We start from the raw sequence: 20485 nt of genomic DNA, 5'->3' as shown, positions 1-20485 counted from the left end.
ACACACACACACACACACACACACACACACACCTCTACACACATCGAACTGCCCGATTATTAAGCCATATTATTAGTTTTATGAAGGAGATGTCCGGTCGCCAGGGCGTGTGTATGTGTGTGTGTGTGTGTGACAATGGCATTTGTTTTCAGAAGATATTATGAAAGTGTTGTTTGTTCCGGTGCACTCCGATAGGACTGAGCACTACATCGAGATTAAGATTAAACAAACTTCTTCACTTGGGAACACACACATATACCTATGGAGTTGGCCAGATGTGTGTAAATTAATGTTCATGGTCATTTGAAAACAAAGGCTGGTGTCGGGCACATACGAACACACACGCACAGAGCAAAGCTGAGCAGAGCACACACACACACACCATGTGCCTTAGTGACCGGACATCTCCTTCATAAAACGAGTAATAGGGGGAACTAGAGAATGCAATTCCTGAAGAAATTGCTAGTTGGAATGCTTTATGCTGAAAAGCTGACACTGAATTGGTATGCTGAAATGTAATGTGTAAGAAGAAAGTGAATAATTTAGATTGAAATGATACATGAACACTGGGGGCTTGAATGTGTGATGAGAGAAGAAAATAAAGTAAAAAGGCTTGGAAAAGCAGCAGAATATTTGAACTGCAAACTTTTGAACTAACTTGGTGGCAAATGATCTGTCGCCATGCCAACGGCATTTGATGACGTCCCATAATACGCTTAGATGCGTTGATGGCTGCATCGTTACCAAACCTGTGAAGTTTTGGGCCGTTTGGAACATTTTCACTGAAGTTATGAGAAAACCGTGTTACATGGTGACGAGCATTGTGTTGCCATGGCAACAGCATTTGAAGAAATCTCAAAACTGTCCCGTAGATGTCTTCACGGCTGGACTGTTAGCACACATGTGAAGTTTGAGCACTTTTTGAACATTTTCATAGAAGTTAATGGGACATCGTCTTTTATGGAGAGGGATGGAAACGGCATATGGTGAGATCTCAGATTTGGCGTAAAGCTGTTGAGGCATGGACCGGTGATATACAAGTGAAGATTGGGGGACGATTGGACCGTGTCCATTGGACTTACATCGACATCGTGTTTTATGGCGAGTGGTCTGTCGCCATGGCAACGGCATTTGATGACACCCCATAATACGCTTAGATGCGTTGATGGCTGCATCGTTACCAAACCTGTGAAGTTTTGGGCGGTTTGGAGCATTTTCACTGAAGTTATGAGAAAACCATGTTTCATGGCGAGCATTGTGTTGCCATGGCGACGGCATTTGAAGAAATCTCAAAACTGTCCCGTAGATGTCTTCAAGGCTGGACTGAAGTTTGAGCACTTTTTGAACATTTTCATAGGAGTTAATGTATAGCGACATCGTCTTTTATGGCGAGGGATGCGTTTCCATAGAAGCGGCATATGATGATGACACCCCATATTTGACGTAGAGCTGTTGAGGGCATGGCCGTTAACCTTTATCTGAAGTCTGCTGCTCTGAGCATGTCATTGGAGCGATGACATCATCGTGTTCCATTACACAGGTGTTTCTATTTGAGCTAACGAGGTGTCCAGAGATCAAAGGTTTTCATCGCTCTGAATGAGAGATAAACCTCTTACATGTGAACATTTTGTTAAAGAACCGTAACAGATATCGGTGAAATTTCAAAGCGTGAAGTATCTCAAGGAAGTTGAGTATCTGAAGTGTGCTTTTTGTGTACTTTCGGGTCAATAATGTGGCCTTTTTGGCAGATTAACTAAAGGTGTGCGGCTGCCGATGTGAGGAGAAATCAGCCTGAAATTACAATGGGCTTTAATGGAGGAATGTTGAACGTTGTTGTCACTTCATGCCCTCAAGAGGCACTTTGTTTAATTATTATTGCTTAATTATTTGTCATTTTTCAAGCTACGAGATGTTTTCCTACGTTTGTCATGAAAAATGTTGTCTCAGGAATGTAGGGTTTTGCACAGCAGCCACCGCTCATCGGTTCAGTAAGACAATGCGGTCCGTACGCTTGGTTATGGTCATTTTCAGATAATGATTTGAAGGTCACCTATTGAGCAAAATCCACTTTTTCATCTCTCTTCTACATCAACATGTGTCCTCTCTTCTTCATGTCTCTTCTACATCAACATGTGTCCCCTCTTCTTCATGTCTCTTCCACATCAACATGTGTCCCCTCTTCTTCATGTCTCTTCTACATCAACATGTGTCCCCTCTTCTTCATGTCTCTTCTACATCAACATGTGTCCCCTCTTCTTCATGTCTCTTCTACATCAGCATGTGTCCCCTCTTCTTCATGTCTCTTCCACATCAACATGTGTCCCCTCTTCTTCATGTCTCTTCTACATCAACACGTGTCCCCTCTTCTTCATGTCTCTTCTACATCAACACGTGTCCCCTCTTCTTCATGTCTCTTCTACATCAACATGTGTCCCCTCTTCTTCATGTCTCTTCTACATCAACATGTGTCCCCTCTTCTTCATGTCTCTTCTACATCAACATGTGTCCCCTCTTCTTCATGTCTCCTCTACATCAACATGTGTCCCCTCTTCTTCATGTCTCTTCTACATCAACATGTGTCCCCTCTTCTTCATGTCTCTTCTACATCAACATGTGTCCCCTCTTCTTCATGTCTCTTCTACATCAACATGTGTCCCCTCTTCTTCATGTCTCTTCTACATCAACATGTGTCCCCTCTTCTTCATGTCTCCTCTACATCAACATGTGTCCCCTCTTCTTCATGTCTCTTCTACATCAACATGTGTCCCCTCTTCTTCATGTCTCTTCTACATCAACATGTGTCCCCTCTTCTTCATGTCTCTTCTATATCAACATGTGTCCCCTCTGTGGAAAGAGACTCTGAAAGTTTCAGGAACAAAGATTCTCTCTCTTTTTGATCCATTTCTATAAAAACCTGTCTGAAAATGAGCTGATCAGATTGTGGCCACTTTATGATGTCATAACGATGTTTTGGCTTGTGTAACCATTAGCCAATCAGCAACCAAGGTAACGATTAGGGTTGGACTCTCAAAATACTTCCTCTCAATCTTTCAGTTGTTGAGTGTTTCAACCGTGCCTTTCAGTATTTGCTAACCATCTGATTTACTGTCGATGTTAATTATGTAACCTGCCATTCATACATTCATCATCACATTATTGATATAATACTTATGTTATTCTGTGGTTTATATATTCTTAGCAGTTCATGATTATTTCATTTATAAAGAACCATGGTATGTGTTTTGTGTGTGAAGTAAATCAGCCGATGTTCACAGAGTAAACTCAGATTTTCAGATTATGAAACTAATTGTGTTATCATGTTATCTCTCTCAGTAGGGAGCTTGGGGCCACAACATCTTAACATTTATTTTTACATATTTTAAAGTATGAAGGTAAACTTCGAGTTTGATAACCAAAGTAGAGTGTGGCACATCTGAGTCTTCTCACAACCAAGAAAGTTTGAAAAGAGGAGCAGTGTCCGGCAGTGGCTCAAACAGCAGGGGCTTGGACTGGGAGCTGTAGGGCCGCTGGTTCAAGTCCCTGAACAGATGTTAAATATGAAGTGTGGACTGCTACTTGGAGAGGTCCCAGTTCACCTCCTGCCCTGCTGTGGTGCCCTTGAGCAAGGCATTGGACACCCCCCACCCCCCCACTCCTGTTGCTCCCCAGGCGCTGTGCAATAGCTGCCCACTGCTCCTAGTGCTAGACTAGGATGGGTAAAAAGCAGAGAACACATTTCACTGTGTGCATGTATGTGTGACCATTAAAGAGGGTTGCAATCCTCCAATTATATTATATTCTATTCAGTAGGGAGCTTGGGGCCACAACTTCTCTGTGGAAACAGCTATGGTTTCAAACCAGTGTTTAGTCTGATGGTGAGCACTTTACCTCCTCCTCAGGGACGTTGTTGTGCAGCAGAAATACATCCAGTATTTGCTCCTCTCGGCCCGGGGGTCGTAGGAACACCAGAACTTGGCCATTTATCCGCCACTTTAGAAGCCTTTTCAATTTATCGATGATGAGGCCAAACGGAGAGAGGTGAAGCACCTTCACCACCACGTGAGTGCGTGTGACCTCCAGCGGCTCCAAGATGCTCAGGCCTTCATCAGTGATGTGGACGACAGACAACAGGCCGTCCAGGAGCAGCGCTGTGGAGCAAAGAGCTGGTCATCTGTTGCTTTGCTGCTGAAACAGCTTCATCATATTCAATGTCCCACCACGTTAGCTCAGAGCTAATGTTCATCTAATTCACTTTGGAGCCTCACTAGGATGTACCAGTTTATATCCTCCACCTTTTATCCTAATGTGTAATTATTGATCTGCCCCCTGTGATCTTTCTGGATGTGAGCATTTACTGAAATGTTTGCAATCTGCAGCCAGAACAGCTTGACTGAGTCCGGTCTCATGTCTGAGTGATTCTCTAGATGTGTGAAGAGTCTTCTAAAGCTTTCAGGGCGTAGAAAGTCTAACTTATAAATGTTGTTGTCTGTTGTTTTGTTTTGTTCATGGTTCAGCCAGACTGACAGTGTGAAGAGCAGAAAGAGCAACAGATGGAAATCAAAGTAAGAAGTATTCAAACTGCTAGCTTAGCATCACAACAGTAACAGAGAGTTAGCGTTGAGTTAGCACTGTTAGCAGCAGAGCATGCTGTGGACTGACCAATCACAGTTTAAAACTCTTTAATATTACAGAGAGGAGACTGCAGAGGGCGCAAAGAAAATCCAACTCAGTATTTAGAGCTGCATTGCATCGTCTGCTTCAATAATGATCAATGATGTCATGAAACACATCGACTAAATGGACGTTTTATAATTTAATTCTTCTTCTTTTGGGGACAAAACTATTTGAATGTAAAGAACAGATTTGGTGTTTGAATGATCTTATCTTTATTAAACTAGTTTAATAAAGCTGATTCATAACCTTTGAACAGTAGTGGAGAGTATAAGGTGCTAATAATTATATAAGTATATTTGTGAACACTAGATGTCTTTACCATCCTCTGTCTCACTGTGTGGCAGGTGGAGCTGGCAGATGGCAGCTTCATCAGAACTCTTCACGTCGAACAGCGGCCCTGCTGCCTGCTTGCCAGCTGATTGGAGGAGGCTCTCCTCCCAAGGGACCGCCCTGTACAGAAGCTCCGCCTCCTGAGCCATGACGAACACCAGGCCAGTCGAAGCACACTGGAACTCACCTGGACCAGGACACCTGAACCTGTAGACACGCAGGGGACAAGTTACTACAACAAGCTTCACTGGCCTGTGTTCTGACTGACAGGTGTTCATCCAGCTGGAGTCTGACCTGCAGGAGGGTTTGATGTAAGATCTGAAACACCTGATGATTACAGGAACATCACTGAAGATGTGTCCACATGCATCAGGATGTGTGTGTACACACACCTTCATTAAATTAACACAATGTCTAGTCCAGCGAGGATCTAGACTGGTACAAGAAAACAATCCTTCCTACACAGAGGCATTATTTTATTGTCTGTTGGAAAGAGATCGGATGCAATTCCTCAAGGTGAAAGACATGAAATCAAACACAATTAAATTAATATATATTTGTAATGTGTTTAAAATAATGTTTGGTCATGTTATAGGATTACCTGTATGAAGACTCAGTTGTGAGTTCAGGTGAGAAGGATTGAGGAGCCTGGAACAAACAAAGTTATTATTTTAATAGAAATCAAGTTAAGTTCTAGCTTCATGAAACTAAACCAGCACATATTCAGAGCAATTAGAACAATGCAAATGAGTCTGGATCATCTGAGTTCATTGTCAATTTCAATATCATGTCACAGCAGTACCAGCCAATCACAGCACAGTAGTACCACACACACACACACACACACACACACACACACACACACACACACACACACACACACACACACACACACACACACACACACACACACACACACACACACACACACACACACACACACACACACACACACACACACCTCTTGTGGAACGCTGAATGAAGGGCGATGTAGCCCTTCATTCAGGAAAAATGATTCTTATGGTATTCCCAAAAACAAATATGAGACCTTTTATAAATGCTGTTCAACACATAAATGGGATGATCTTTTTCTGGGAATAGACCACGAAGAAGACAGTCAAATGTTCTCAAAAACATTAGAGAGCACTATCAGAGATTTCAATTGCAAATTCAAGCAAGAAAATAAGAAAAACACTGTCCCTTGGATACATTTGAATATTTTAAAACTAATGAATGAAAACAAATCCATCAGGCCATGACAGGCATCACTTTGCTGTGCTGAGGAACAAAGTCATTAAGAAGTTACGGAAGGCTTAGGCAGACTTCTTCTTGACTATAATAGACAAGGCAGGGTTCATTCTAAAATGATCTGGAAACAGTCATAACTATTCACTGGAAATACATATAGGGAAATAAAACAGCTTGAACTTAAAGACAATGGAAAGCTTATAAACAATCCAGCTGACAGAGCTGAAGTTTTAAACCACTACTTCATGGATTCTGTTGCAACCATTGCACAGTGTTTCTCACCTGACTGCACACATTTGTGTTATGTTAATACAATTGAGCCGGCTTTCAGCATAAGAAATATCACTGAATCTGAAGTTACAAAAGTGATAGGATCTCTTAAAGCATTTAGAACAAAGGATATATTTGGCATGGACATGGCTAAAAGATCTCAGCACAACACTTTCTTATCCTATTGCCAACCTTTCTGTCAGGGAATGATTCCAAGTGTTTGGAAGCTGGCTATAGTGATCCAAATCTTTAAAAGTGGAGACATTCCTGTTACGACAGTCCAATTAGTATCCTTCCTACAGCGTCAAAGGTTGCTGAGAAACTTGTGTCTGAGCAAATTATTGACCATTTAAACACTAGTACATTTTCTCTGCATCCAGTGCAGTTTGGCTTTAGGGCCAAATAGTCAACAGAGACCGCCAACTGTTTTTTCATAGAACAAATCAAAAACACTTAAATGGATAGCATCTTATTTGTTTAACCGATCTCAGTATGTGAGAGTTCAAAATTATGAATCTTTTGACCTTCGTCTTTCGACAGGGGTCCCACAAGGTTCAATCCTGGGACCATTACTATTTTCGCTATATATAAATGATTTACCATCTGTATGTCCTGACACAAACATCCAAATGTACGCATATGACACTGTAATATATGTACATGGAAGCAATATGACACAAGTGGCTAATGAACTAACAAACACCATGGTTCATGTAACAGCTTGGTTGGAACAATGCTGTTTGCAACTAAATATTTGTAAAACCGTATGCATCTTCTTCACCAAAACAAAGTCCTCTTGTGTTGAGCCAGATATGTTTGTATCAGGGGAGAGGCTACAGGTGGTGTCACAATCCAATACCTCGGAGTCATGATTGATTCAACACTTAATTTCAAGGCTCAGGTTCAAAAAGTATGTAATAGGGTCAAATTCAGTCTGTCGAATGTTAGGTTCACCAGAGATTACATGTCAATTGAGGCATCTCTGATGTACACACACTCTATGGTTCTCTCACACATCACCCACAATTAAACATGCAAATGCTTGTCTTTTGCCGGAGAGCAATTAGCAGTGCAAAGAGACAATACAGAGACGAAGTGGAGTCTGACTTCAAAGGCTGTAAAACCCGGAACTTGTGGGCGGGACTAAGAACAATGACAGACTACAAAGGAGCAGCAGGGGGTGCTGCGGGACTGTCTGCGTGCGCATCTCTCCCAGATGAGCTGAACAGCTTTTGTGCTCGATTCGAGAGCAGCCAGGCTGTGGAGGCACAGAAGGACCGGGAGCCCTGCCCTTTTGTTTTAAACAGGGCGGATGTGTGTAAATCCTTTAAAAGGGTTAACCCACACAAGGCTCCTGGACCTGATGGCATCCCTGGCCGTGATCTCAGGGTGTGTGCAGTTCAGTTGGCAGAGGTGTTCACAGACATCTTCAACAGGTCCCTGCTGCAGTTTGTAGTCCCCACATGCTTCAAACACTCCACCATCGTTCCTGTCCCCAAGAAGACAATAATCACCAGCCTCAATGACTACCGCCCAGTAGCACTCCATCATAATGAAGTGCTTTGAGCGGTTAGTCAAAACCAGTGGCGAGTGACTTTTATACCTAGGCCCCCTGACCCCCCCTTCCCTCGAAAAAAAAGAAGAGATATTATGTCACAGCGTATACTTCAGCGGAATATCAAAACAACGGCCCGGGGTGCAAAACGCATCAATGACAGCGACCCTCTACCACACAGAACAACACCATTTATATAAACACCTATCATGACAGGGCACCCACAGCCAAGTAACAATTAAACATGAATTAAGTCGGCACGGCGGCCCACATTGAAAATGACTTAGGCCTACCTTTGATGATAAATCACTGAAACACAAAGTCCATCCTCCTGTCCTTTTGGATGAAGCACTTGATGGCGGGTCATTCAGCTGATCCTTTGCCACTCCAGTTTATCATTGTAACTCAATCTTGAAAATGACTCGGTTAATAATTTCGCAACGATGTCATCACTATCACTGAAGTGAGCAATCATGAACGAACTTATGCTAATTATAAATCTATCGATCATAAATCTATCGATTAGATTTATGATTCAAAAATAATAAAAGTAGGATAGACATGTGGATATTATCCGTCTGAACAAAACGTGCATTTATCTAACAGGTTCTTTTCCACAGACCTTATTTCGAACTATTTTCCAAAATCGTATGGAGAAATGCCATTGCTTTCTGTCGAGGGAATCCGAGCGGAGCTTACTTCCGGGTTTTAGGACGCGTCACTGCACCACTTACATAGACCTCACAGCGGGCGGAACTTGTCATAAAGTCCGCGAAAATAAAGCCCGCCCATTTAGAGGGAAGATATGATTGGTCAATTGTACTGTCATTTGACATTACTCTCTCGTTGAGTTACTACAGCGGGCCCTCTGTGAATGTAGAGAGGGACCAACAAGCTCTCCCGTCTTCACATAACTCGCAGAGACGGCATTTAACCCTTCACATTCCAACAGAAACTGAACAGGCAGATTCGAAGGATTTATTTCTTTGGAAATATTATTTTTAAATACAATTAAATCAAGTTATTTTGGTAAAACTAATGAAAAATGTAACAACAAAAACATATTAAAAAAATATTTTAAAAAAAAAGTATTTTTTTTATTTTTTTTTTTAATGTTTTCAAATATTATTTCTTAGAATACTTAGGCCCTCACAGAGGGCCTAGAGGGCCCTGACGGCTCGCCACTGGTCAAAAACCTTCATCACCTCCTCCCTGACTCTCTGGACCCCCTGCAGTTTGCCTACAGAGCAAACAGGTCCACAGACGACGCCATAGCCCTCACCATCCATACTGCCCTGACCTTCTACAGGTGCACCATAGAGAGGATCCTGACCTTCTACAGATGCACCATAGAGAGCATCCTGACCTTCTACAGGTGCACCATAGAGAGGATCCTGACCTTCTACAGGTGCACCATAGAGAGGATCCTGACCTTCTACAGGTGCACCATAGAGAGCATCCTGACCTTCTACAGGTGCACCATAGAGAGGATCCTGACCTTCTACAGGTGCACCAGAGAGAGGACCCTGACCTTCTACAGGTGCACCAGAGAGAGGACCCTGACCTTCTACAGGTGCTCCATAGAGAGGATCCTGACCTTCCACAGGTGCACCATAGAGAGGACCCTGACCTTCTACAGGTGCTCCATAGAAAGGATCCTGACCTTCTACAGGTGCTCCATAGAGAGGATCCTGACCTTCTACAGGTGCTCCATAGAGAGGATCCTGACCTTCTACAGGTGCTCCATAGAGAGGATCCTGACATTCTACAGGTGCTCCATAGAGAGGATCCTGACTGGCTGCATCACGGCCTGGTACAGCAGCTGCACCGCCCTCAATAGTAAGGCTTTACAGAGGTTGGTGAAAACTGCACAGAACATCACCAGGAAGGAGCTGCCATCCATGGAGGACCTTTACTCCCAGCGGCTCAGGAAGAAATCCCTCAGGATTATAAAAGACCCCCATCCCCCCAGCCACACACTGTTCTGTCTGCTGCCGTCTGGCAGGCGGTTCCGCAGCATCCGGACTAAAACCACCAGACTCTGGGACAGTTTCATCGCACCGGCCATAAGACTATTAAACACCTGAACTTTGAAACAACATAAATAACATTCATCTGTTTGCAACTCACATTTATCATATATACCAACATTCCAATTACTGTATCTAGAATATTCTGCACAGTTTCTATCATATTCTGTTTCTATTATATTTTATTTACTTGTATTATTGTATCTGTTTATTGTGTTGCTCTGTTGGAGGAGCCTGTGACCTCAGATTTTCATTGTCACAACTGCACTGTAGCTGCTGCACAAATGACCATAAAACCCTTAAACCCTTGAACCCTTGAAACCTTGAACCCTTGAAACCTTAAATGACCAAGCCGACTGTTTGTTTTGTTGTTGTAATGTATCGTATGTCATGATCTGCACAACTGTAATGTGACACTGTCAATTCCAACTGCTCTGTCATTCCTGTCCATTTGTGTTTGACACTCAATAAACAAAGTTCATAATAAAAAGCTTGACGCTATTGAGTCAGTTAATTGAATATTGATGATAGCTGCTTTAGAAAGTGTCTCATCAGCTGCATGTTAGTGGTGTTCTGAAATGCCTCCACGCTCCTCGTCTCAAACACACCCACATTAAATAAACGGTAAATAAATCAATCTGAGCTCAAAGAATTGTCTTGATGCCATCAAACAATTACCAACAACTACAAGCAGTCTCAATCAATTAAAACATGTGATCGCTTTAATCACATTGATAATCTGTGTTTAAACTAAACGTTAGTATTTTAGAACAGACTTGTATTCAGGGATAGTGATTGATATCTTCTCTCGTACCTGCTCACATCGTTAGTAAGCAGCTCAGCAGCTGCAGTGCAAATTGCTCTTCATCCCTGACATCGCTCAGCGGTGATGTAGGCTTGCATTTCTCAATAACAACAATTTGAATACATAAATGGACATGTCTTTATGATGTCAGTCTTTATAGAGCCTTCATTATGAATTGTTTTTAAGTTGAAAGATAAACTCAGACAATAGTCGACAGCAATATCTCCTATTTCTCCGGTAAATAAAAATGTACGAACTTGTTTCTTTTGACTCATTAAGGTTTCTAGATGAATTACGAGCGCTCTATTGTTTAACTGGACAGCCCTAACAATTATATTTTAATTCAGTGGGGAAATAAATACACGCCACTCTGTTCATCTGCTCCTCTCTCACCTCTCTGTCTGTCTTCACTTCCTGTTCCACATCGGAGTCACCTGATGGAGAGAAGAGGTGAAACAGAAAGATAATAATGAAACTTGAACAAAGAGAAACATTAGCAGCCAAATTGATTGAATAGAGCTGTAACAAAATGGAACTAAAATATATTGTTGTTGTGCTATAAAGAACTTTGAAGATCAGGTTTAATGTACAATGTCTGGATGAATGGAGGATATGGTTTCAGTACTCACAGGTCTTCTGGATCTTGGCTCTGATCGTCTCTCCATTGATCCTGTAGAGATGAACACAATCCAACAGTTTTAGATCCAGTTTAAAATAAGTGTTTGTTCTTTGAGTCAGCTTCAGAGTCCTGATCTCATGCTTTACATCCCATCATATCTTCTCTGCAAACACTACGACTGCCTGCCTCAGCTCTCAGCTGCATCACAGGAAGTAACGTCGGGTTACGTGTGGTAACCCTTGTTATATTAGCACAGGCGGAGCCCTCTACTGGACTCTATGGGTACTACCTTACCCTGCGAACATTCTCCCACTGAGACTTCTATAGACGTAGCCGGCCTTGGGCGGGCCTACCTGAATGCGCGCGCATCACACCGTATAAAAGGAGGCCTCACCTCCTGACTATCATCCTACACCTCTCTTCAGCGAGCGGAATAGGACAGACAGTGCCCTGGGTAGAGGGCTCCGCCTGTGCTAATATAACAAGGGTTACCATACGTAACCCGACGTTATATCTCTCACAGGCTCCGCCCTCTACTGGACTCTATGGGTACAGTGGGTGGAGCCGCGATGTATACGCGCACTGTCATCCAACAACAATATTCCACCCTACTGCCCCTGACCGGCTTTTATGGTCAGCAGCTGCTGCCCCACATTCTCCTTTAACCCGGTTATAACCGAGGAGAAATCTGGGCTGTGGCTGACAGAGCACACCCTGCAGAAAGTGTGCTCAAAAAACAGTGCCGGGGGACCCCCCCCCCCCGCCCATAGACGGATGGGGAGAGCCCCCTCGGCCCCGGATGGGCTTACTACATGCCTGCCTCCCTGAATCCCTAAGGATAACAGGGAGAGCGTCAGAGCCCACGTCCCACACTCAAACACTGACCCCGTGCAGAGTGTGTGGACTAAAGTGTGGAGGGCTACCCCCCTCCTGCCTCTCGACAGGAGGAGAGTAGTCCTCCAGCCCTGTAAGGGCCCAGTGTGCCCCCCCACCGCCCCTCCCGGGACCCTCAGAAGGCCCGAGAACAGCGAAGGCGCATTACATCCGGGGAGGGGGTCAGATGCCAACTGACCCACAACCCCCCTCCCCCTACCAGTCCTGTGTTGCCCCCGCAAGCACAGACGAGGAGAAAGAGCCCGACATGTCCAAGAGATAAAACCTTATGAAGGGGCCTGGCGTCGACCAAGACGCCGCTGTGCATATATCCTCCACACTCACACCGTTGAATAAGGCTGTTGACGCAGCCACAGCCCGTGTGGAGTGTGCACGAACCCCCGTGGGGCAGGCTCTCCCTGCCTGTCCGTAGGCATGTGCAACGCACTCGCAGAGCCAGCCTGCCAGGCGTTTCTTGGACAGAGCTTTCCCGATCACCCCGCCCCCGAAGCACACGAATAGCTGTTCGGTGCGTCCAAGGGCAGCCGTGCGCTTCACACAACATGCTAGCGCACGCACCGGGCAGAGGAGGTGCAGTTTAGCCTCCCTGGTCCCACCATGGGGGGGAAGACTAAAACCCCCTAACTGAATAGCCCTTGACCTGAACGCACTCCTTAGGCTCTTGGGCAAAAAGGAGGGGTTCGGTCTGAGTGTCGAGCCGCTCTGGTCACCCCGAATCTGTAAACAGCTCGGGTGCACCGACAGAGCAGTTAACTCGGACACTAAGGCAAGAAGCAAAGCTGTTTTCCACGACAATGCTTTCAGAGAGGAGAGCTCCAGAGGCTCAAACGGCCCCGAGGCCAGAGCCTCGAGCACTAGGGGCAGGTCCCACTGTGGGGTGGAGGCGTGCACTACTGGGCGCAGCCTCCTGACCCCCTGTAAAAACCGCAACATCAGTGATTGACTAAAGGCTGACCTGCCGCAAAATCCCTCATGGCAGGACGAGATGGCTGCTGCATACACTTTCACTGTTGAATGCGCAAGCCCTCTGTCCACCAGTAACTGTAAGAAGGATAAAATAGAGCCTAACTCACAAGATAGGGGCTCTATTCTCTGCTCCTCACACCATCGCTGGAATCCTAGCCACTTTGGCCTGTAACAGGCTGTGGTGGATCCCGCTCTAGCTGCCTGGATAGACTGAATAACACTATCAGACAATCTCTCAGGAGGCAAACCTGGAGAGGACGGCCGAGAGTGGGTAACGCCCCGATTGCACCTGCCTCTTGAGAGATCGCCCCCCAGAACTGGGGAACCACCCAGGGCTGGTCCACCTTCATCTGTGTCATCTCTGAGTACCACGGCGCCCCAACGCGATCCGGAGCCACTAGGATGACTGACAGACGTTCTCGCCTCACTCTCCTCAGGAGGGGGAGAATGAGACGCAGCGGTGGAAAGGCGTATAGCAGCTTCCTTGGCCATGGCTCGTGTGCAAACGCGTCCACCCCCAAGGGTGGGTCGTCGCTCCGAGCCACGGAGAACCACAGGGCACAGTGGCTGTTTCGCCGGCTGGCGAACAGATCCACTTCCGCTCTCCCGAACTGGGCCCAGATTTGCTTCACCACCCTCGGGTGAAGCACCCACTCGCCTGGCAGGGGGCCGCCCCTCGACATGAGGTTGGCCCCTCTGTTCTCCAGTCCCGGGATATGGAGGGCTCTCAGAGATAACACCACCTCTGAAGCCCATAACCACAGTTCCTCCGCTGTGGTCAACAAGGCGGCAGATCGAACTCCGCCCTGCCTGTTGATGTAAGCCACTGTGGTGCTGTTGTCGCTCCTGACCATTACATGCCTCCCTTGAATTAGGGGCCTGAAATGCTGGAGGACTAACACTACCGCCCGTAGCTCTAGGAGGTTGCTGTGTCGAGACTCTGTTAGAGCCCAGCGCCCACCTATAGCGCTCTTCAGGCAGGTCCCTCCCCATCCTGTTCTGGATGCATCCGTGAACACTGTGATGTAGGAGGTCACCCGTCCCAGTGGAGACCCCCTCCGGAGGTGATCCGGAGACCCCCAAAACCGGAGGTTGCCCTCCACTGAGGGGGGGATGGTCACCAGCCGCCGCCTGTGCCTCTTGGGATCCAAGCGCAGGCTGGAGAACCACCTTTGCAGGCGGCGCATATGTAGTAACCCTAACGGGACCACCATGTGAGCAGCCGCCATGAGACCCAATGTCTGCATGACAGTAAAAGCTGTCACTGTTGCCCCCTGTCGCAGCCTGCGCACCCCCTGAAGAAGGGACGCACGTCTGCTCTCTGACAGGGTGGCGTGCGACGCGCCTGCATCGAGCACCACACCCAAATACAGCGCCTGTTGGTGAGGTATGGGGGTGCTCTTTTTCCAATTGATCGCAAAGCCCAATTTGGTCAGGTGTGTGATCAATTGTGCTGTGCAAAACATTGCCTGTTCCCGTGACCCAGCCATGACTATGAGGTCGTCTATGTAAAAGAAAACTCTCATGCCGTGGGCGCGCAGCGGTTGAAGCGCTGTGGCCACACATTTGCTGAATGTGCGTGGGGATAGGGAATAGCCGAACGACAGCCTGTTGTACTCGTAGGCTATTCCCTGGAAGGCAAAACGCAGATACTTTCTGTGCTCTGGAGCAATTTCTACATGAAAGTACGCGTCTTTCAGGTCGATGGTGGTGAACCAATCGCCTGGCTGCACAAGCCCCAGTAACTGTTTCATAGTTAACCTGCGGAATTTCCTGCAGGAAATGTGGCGATTCAGGCCGCTGAGATCTAGAATAGGTCTAAATTCCCCTGTCTTCCTGAGAACCAGGAAGTACATGGAATAAAGATCATTTTCTCTGTGCTGAGGGTGCACAACAGACACAGCCTGTTTCTGCACCAGAGCCTGAATCTCTGCTGAGAGGAAACACATCTCCTCCTGGGAGGACAGATTTACCTCTTGCATGCCCATGAAAAAGGTGGGTGTGGGACACCCACAAGACAGTGGTCCATGTGATACATTGGTACAGTGTATAGACATGTGGTACAGTGGGACGCTGCAAAACTGGAGTGAATGGCCCCGTTTCAGCGTCCTGTCCCTCCACATTGTAAGCACACAGCTGAGTTTCCATTCCCCAGAACATTGTGTTAATGGACAAGCCCTCAGGTGTGGGGCAGCAGCTATGAAGCTGTGATACTCTCTGGTGACCCGTTCCGCCGCAAAAACTCCCCGCGAAGGGAAGATTTGCCCATGGAGGGTTGACACAGAAAGGGCCGATTATTTACTGAGGACCCTGAACGCACCGCCGCGCGCTCTTGTGTGAGCGCGCGCTCCACCCTAATGCTGTTCTCACCACTACGGTAAACAGCATTCATCGGAGTCTTTATAGGCGTAGTGTGTTTTACTAAGGTCCCTGAACGCACCGCCACGCGCTCTTGTGTGAGTGCGGGCTCCGCCATAATGCAGCCTTTACCACTACGGAAAACTGCATTGGAGTCTTTGCTCTAGGCGTAGTGTGTTCTCTGACAGCAATACGCCGGCCATAATGTCCCTGTACCCGCATAGTGCTCTCCCTTAGATAGCACTCCCTGCGGTTCATCCCTCTCATCTGCGCATGCCCACTAGCCACCTCCTTTACAGGAGCTGCAGCATGGGGCAGCGAATGGGGAATTTGTACGGTTAACATTGTGTGTAAGTGTGGCCCTTGTGGAAACAAAAGACACTTAGACTTGGATACAGATCAACCTCATTTCTATTAGAAAACGTAGTGATCTGTGCATTATACAGGGAGGAGGCGGGATTCGCCCCCTCGTCCCGGGCGGAGAGATTTTCTCCCCCCGCCAGCCAGATCCGTAAAGACGGAAAGCCCGTCCCCGTGAGTGCCGGCACGCCGGTTCCACGGGGTGGGCCGAAGAGGTGGAGGGCGCCGCGGGCACGGAATCTCCGTGTCGGCACCTCTCCCTTCATCTCACCTCTCTAATGAGGTCTTTGAACGCACCGTGGCCCGCCCTCGGGGGAGGGGGGCCGCGCGCGCCGTCACAATGCCGTCTCTTTGAAACGGACATTATGGGGAAAAGTGGAATTGTGGAGAGAAATTACTCTTACTCTGGGATAAATGCAATAGTCTTTACTGAATGCATTTTTCCCACACACATACCTCACTCCAGAACTAGAGTTTACAAACGTAAACCACCGTTCTCCTGCGGGGGTCCCTGAACGCACCGCGGCCACTCTCACGAGGGCTGCGCGCCCACGTATTAATGCTGTATTTCCCATTGCAACGGTGAAATGCATTAATCTGAGCTATTATACCAGGCAAGGTGTGTTTTCTGACAACAGCACGCAGGCAATAGCGTCTCTTGAACCCGCACAGTGCTTTGACAGCACTCGGTTTATTCCACTCACGTGCACACGCCCCCCTGCTGGCTCCCTATACTGGGGTTTACAGCGGGGGCGGGGAGTGTAGGACAGTGTTTCTTCCTCTGGGAATGGGCAAGAAGCAGCCACGCTGCGACTACTCCTCATCCCGTGAGCAAGGAGATCGAGCCAAAGAGCCCTCCGTAAACACGGGGGCTCCCAGGAGATCAACACGATCCTCTTTGGAAAGTGCCACGCGGCGTGATATCCCAGGGACATCACACGGCGGGCAGCGGCGGCGGCCTGTGATGAAGTAGGGTCGACCCTATATCATGTGAAGCCACCGAGCACCGGTCCCCGGGGGAACCGGGCCTGGGGCAAGGCCCGTGGACCAAGCTACTTATTCGGCCTTGCGGCCCAATAATCGCTCTGACCTGGTGAGGCGCGGGCATCTCTAGCAATGAGTGAGTAGCCCACACACCCGCCGCCAAGATCATCATCCAGGGAGAGTACAGCCCTGGGCGGTGGACTTCCATGGACGCCAGACCCGGAAGGAATGGCGAACGTGAATGGCACCGCCTCGGCCATATCCTGGTCCCCCAAACACTCGAATCTAGCAGTGGCGACTCCCTGAAGGTATGATAACTCTTTTTAAACGTCTCTCAGTCTTTCGTGGAATCACCTCCGCTGCTGAAGAGAAAAGGATGATAGTCAGGAGGTGAGGCCTCCTTTTATACGGTGTGATGCGCGCGCATTCAGGTAGGCCCGCCCAAGGCCGGCTACGTCTATAGAAGTCTCAGTGGGAGAATGCTCGCAGGGTAAGGTAGTACCCATAGAGTCCAGTAGAGGGCGGAGCCTGTGAGAGATATAACTGCTCGTTAGTCTAGAAACTAAAAGCATGACAGGAAACAAAACAGAGAATCTTTTCCACTCTTCTGTAAAATCCTATAAGTCTGTTAGAAAGTTTCTTACTAACTAAACGTGGCTTTGCATTTTCAGCTTACAATATATAGTAGATGGAAGAATGAGAGAGCAGTCAGTGGAAACATCACTGATCTGTTTCTTCAGTGAGAGAAACACCTCCCTGTGTTTCATACAATACTGCTGAACCAGCAGAGACCCCGTACTGACCAGAGATGAGTGATATCAGCCTGATGTCTGCAGCTCAGAGTCAACACAACTCTCACATATTCATCTCAGCACAGAAGTTACAGATGGAGAACTGACCTGAGAGTCTCCAGTCTGCAGTCTGGACTCTCCAGAAGATCTCTCAGCAGCTTCACTCCTGAATCCTGCAGCCTGTTCCCACTCAGGTCCAGATCTCTCAGATGGGAGGGGTTGGACTTCAGAGCTGAGATCAGAGCAGAACAGCTGATCTCTGACAAGCTGCAGCCCCACAGTCTGAATAAAGAGAACGTGATGTTACTTTAGAAAACAATGTTCCTGCTTGAAATAACTCCAGGTTTAATAATCTGATCAGAGCTGAAGAAGTTCAGAAAGTGGAAACTCCAACAGGTTAAAAACTGTGAGACACAGAAAGAGGAAAAGAGCTCTCATTCACATTAAAGACAACGTGCAGCTACTTCAGTGTAAACTATTCAGTCAGTGTCAGCATCATGTAGATCCAGGAACACGTTGGAAACAGCAACAACTGAAAATACTTGTTTGATCATTTTAACAGAATTATTTTTTGTATTTCTGTATTTTTTTATAATTCATTTTATAAAAGCAGGATGGAGAATATAAGATGAATCTCAGGTGTTCAGAGTGAATCATGCAGTGTAGGGTTGTTCTTGTTATTTTAATCTAAAGATCATCAGTGCTCTGCCAGTCAGTGAAATGAGGCGAAGCCTGCAAGCTAGTTCAGGCAGTCAACTCGAGCACTTATGCTGCATTCATACATAACGCCCCTTGCCACTCTACAACCAACCAAACAGAGTCTCCTTAATATGCCGCTCTATTTAACCTGCCAGATCTCTCTCCATGCATTGCTTGCTGCTGCTATTGCCGCAGCTACCTCTACGTCGCTGCTGCTTGCCTGCTGCCACTGCTGCGTTCACTTGCTATTGCTGCGTTCATGTTCCTGCTGCTGTGTTTCATGTTGCTGCTGCTTGCCTGCCGGTGCTGTCCTTGCAAATGTCTATTGCAATCTCCGACTCTGGAACCGAATCATCATACGCAAGAAGCCGTAAGAAATGGCTCATTCCCGAAACACAGGCTAGCTCAGAGCATGGTTCAGACGCCGCTGGAACGAGCCACAGCTCCCGCACGACACACATTCAGGTGTCCCACTCCCTTCCGTCCATATCTGGAGTAGCTTTTAATATCCTTTGGGCCAGAGGAAGTCCCGAGTTCTACGCCAGCTCCGGTAACAACCCCTTTCTTGTGTGTCAGCTAAGAGTCTCTCGGTCGGCGGTGTAAAGGAATATTTTAGTCTGATGCTTAGCTGACCTGAGAAACTTCACGAGTGACTACTCTTTCTCTGTGTGGGGGAGGGGTACTGCCCACTCAGACAGAGTTTCTTTGTCTGTTCATCTGTAATCGATTAGGGGAAAAGGCGGGCTGTTTGGACCCCTCCTTTAAAGGATATATAGAGATGTTTCTATCTTTTGTGTTTAGAGTTAATTTTGGCAGCTTGCATTGAACAGTGCGAGTTGCTTTGTTAATCCTCCGGCCGTTTGTCTCTCAATAAATATCAGTGTATTGACAGGCGAATCCAGTTTCCCTCATTTGATGATTGGCTCAACATTGCTGCAAAGAAGTTTTTACTTCACAATTGGCGTCGCGAACAATTACCAACAGATCGTCGAGCTGGTGAGTGTAATTTCAAATCTATATTTTGACATTGCCTTGCCAGACTCTGTGATTGACGGTATAAAAATTACCTGTGGAACAGATAGATGCAATTTTTTTGGTTTCCTCTGTGTGTGTGCACGGCAAATATTCGGAGAGACCTTAAAGAGGGCATCAGTAATGTGGAACTTCTGTTCAAAAGCAATGTAAAGATTTGTACTGAAACGAATCCCCGAATTCTGGAGATTTCAACGGTTTAACTAGTTAAATCAACTCGCCTCGAAATCTCCCTGTTGCTGCTGCAAGGAGGGTGTGGGTAATTCCCCTCCCCCCCTGTGGAGAGCAGCACACGAGGAGAAACAAAGCACAGTGTTGTATTCTTCTTAAATCGCACCATTATGAGTTTTGGAACTAAACATAACTCTTATTAGGATGATACGAAATATTACGTCACGCTGTGTTTCATAAACTGGGGGGTTGTTGAATTTGGCTGTTGTTAAAATAAAGGGTACTGAATTCATTAAAAGTCTCTGCTCTCCGGATCGGGGAGGGCAGAGCACCACTAAATTAGCATAGTGGTTGTTGATTGAGAATAATGTGGTTATTACTCTTCAGCAGATTCCGTTCTTAGCACTTGTACAAGTATATATGAGTAAGAAGGCACTCATATTAAACAGATATTTCCCTACCCCCGCTGAAGTTTCCCTAATTCGGATTAAATTAAGCTGGATGAGTTTAGCTGTCACCTGATATTTGTTGCGGGTTCATGTTTGTTTGTATAATTGTTTCGTGTTTGTTTGTCTACCCGCCGTCTTGTGCATGCTTTGTAACAACTAATAATCAGTCCACAGCCAAGGTAAAATGAACTAAACTTTAGTTATCTCACCAAAAGTAAATGACAAGAACAAGACTCAGACATAATGATGA

The 20485-nt window shown here is 46.5% G+C and overlaps 1 protein-coding gene across 5 annotated transcripts in view; it reads right to left on the bottom strand.

Annotated features, from left to right (window-relative positions):
- LOC117548250 (protein NLRC3-like) overlaps window positions 1–20485 on the bottom strand; it is a 60853-nt gene that overhangs the window by 4465 nt on the left and 35903 nt on the right. For 4 of the 5 annotated variants that reach the window (XM_034219402.1, XM_034219404.1, XM_034219405.1 and 1 more), the window contains 6 exons: window positions 17993–18166; window positions 11542–11582; window positions 11306–11346; window positions 5606–5652; window positions 4994–5211; window positions 3889–4148 (listed from right to left, as the gene is read on the bottom strand). In XM_034219402.1, the coding sequence (XP_034075293.1) occupies window positions 3889–4148; window positions 4994–5211; window positions 5606–5652; window positions 11306–11346; window positions 11542–11582; window positions 17993–18166 (781 nt within the window). The remainder of the gene's footprint in view (window positions 1–3888; window positions 4149–4993; window positions 5212–5605; window positions 5653–11305; window positions 11347–11541; window positions 11583–17992; window positions 18167–20485) is intronic. The other variant, XM_034219406.1, reaches the window with a different exon arrangement.

Source organism: Gymnodraco acuticeps, unplaced genomic scaffold (genome assembly GCF_902827175.1).
Source record: "Gymnodraco acuticeps unplaced genomic scaffold, fGymAcu1.1, whole genome shotgun sequence".
Classification (NCBI taxonomy): domain Eukaryota; kingdom Metazoa; phylum Chordata; class Actinopteri; order Perciformes; family Bathydraconidae; genus Gymnodraco; species Gymnodraco acuticeps.
The sequence above is the reverse complement of the archived record's forward strand: the minus strand, read 5'-3'. Positions and strand labels throughout refer to the sequence as shown.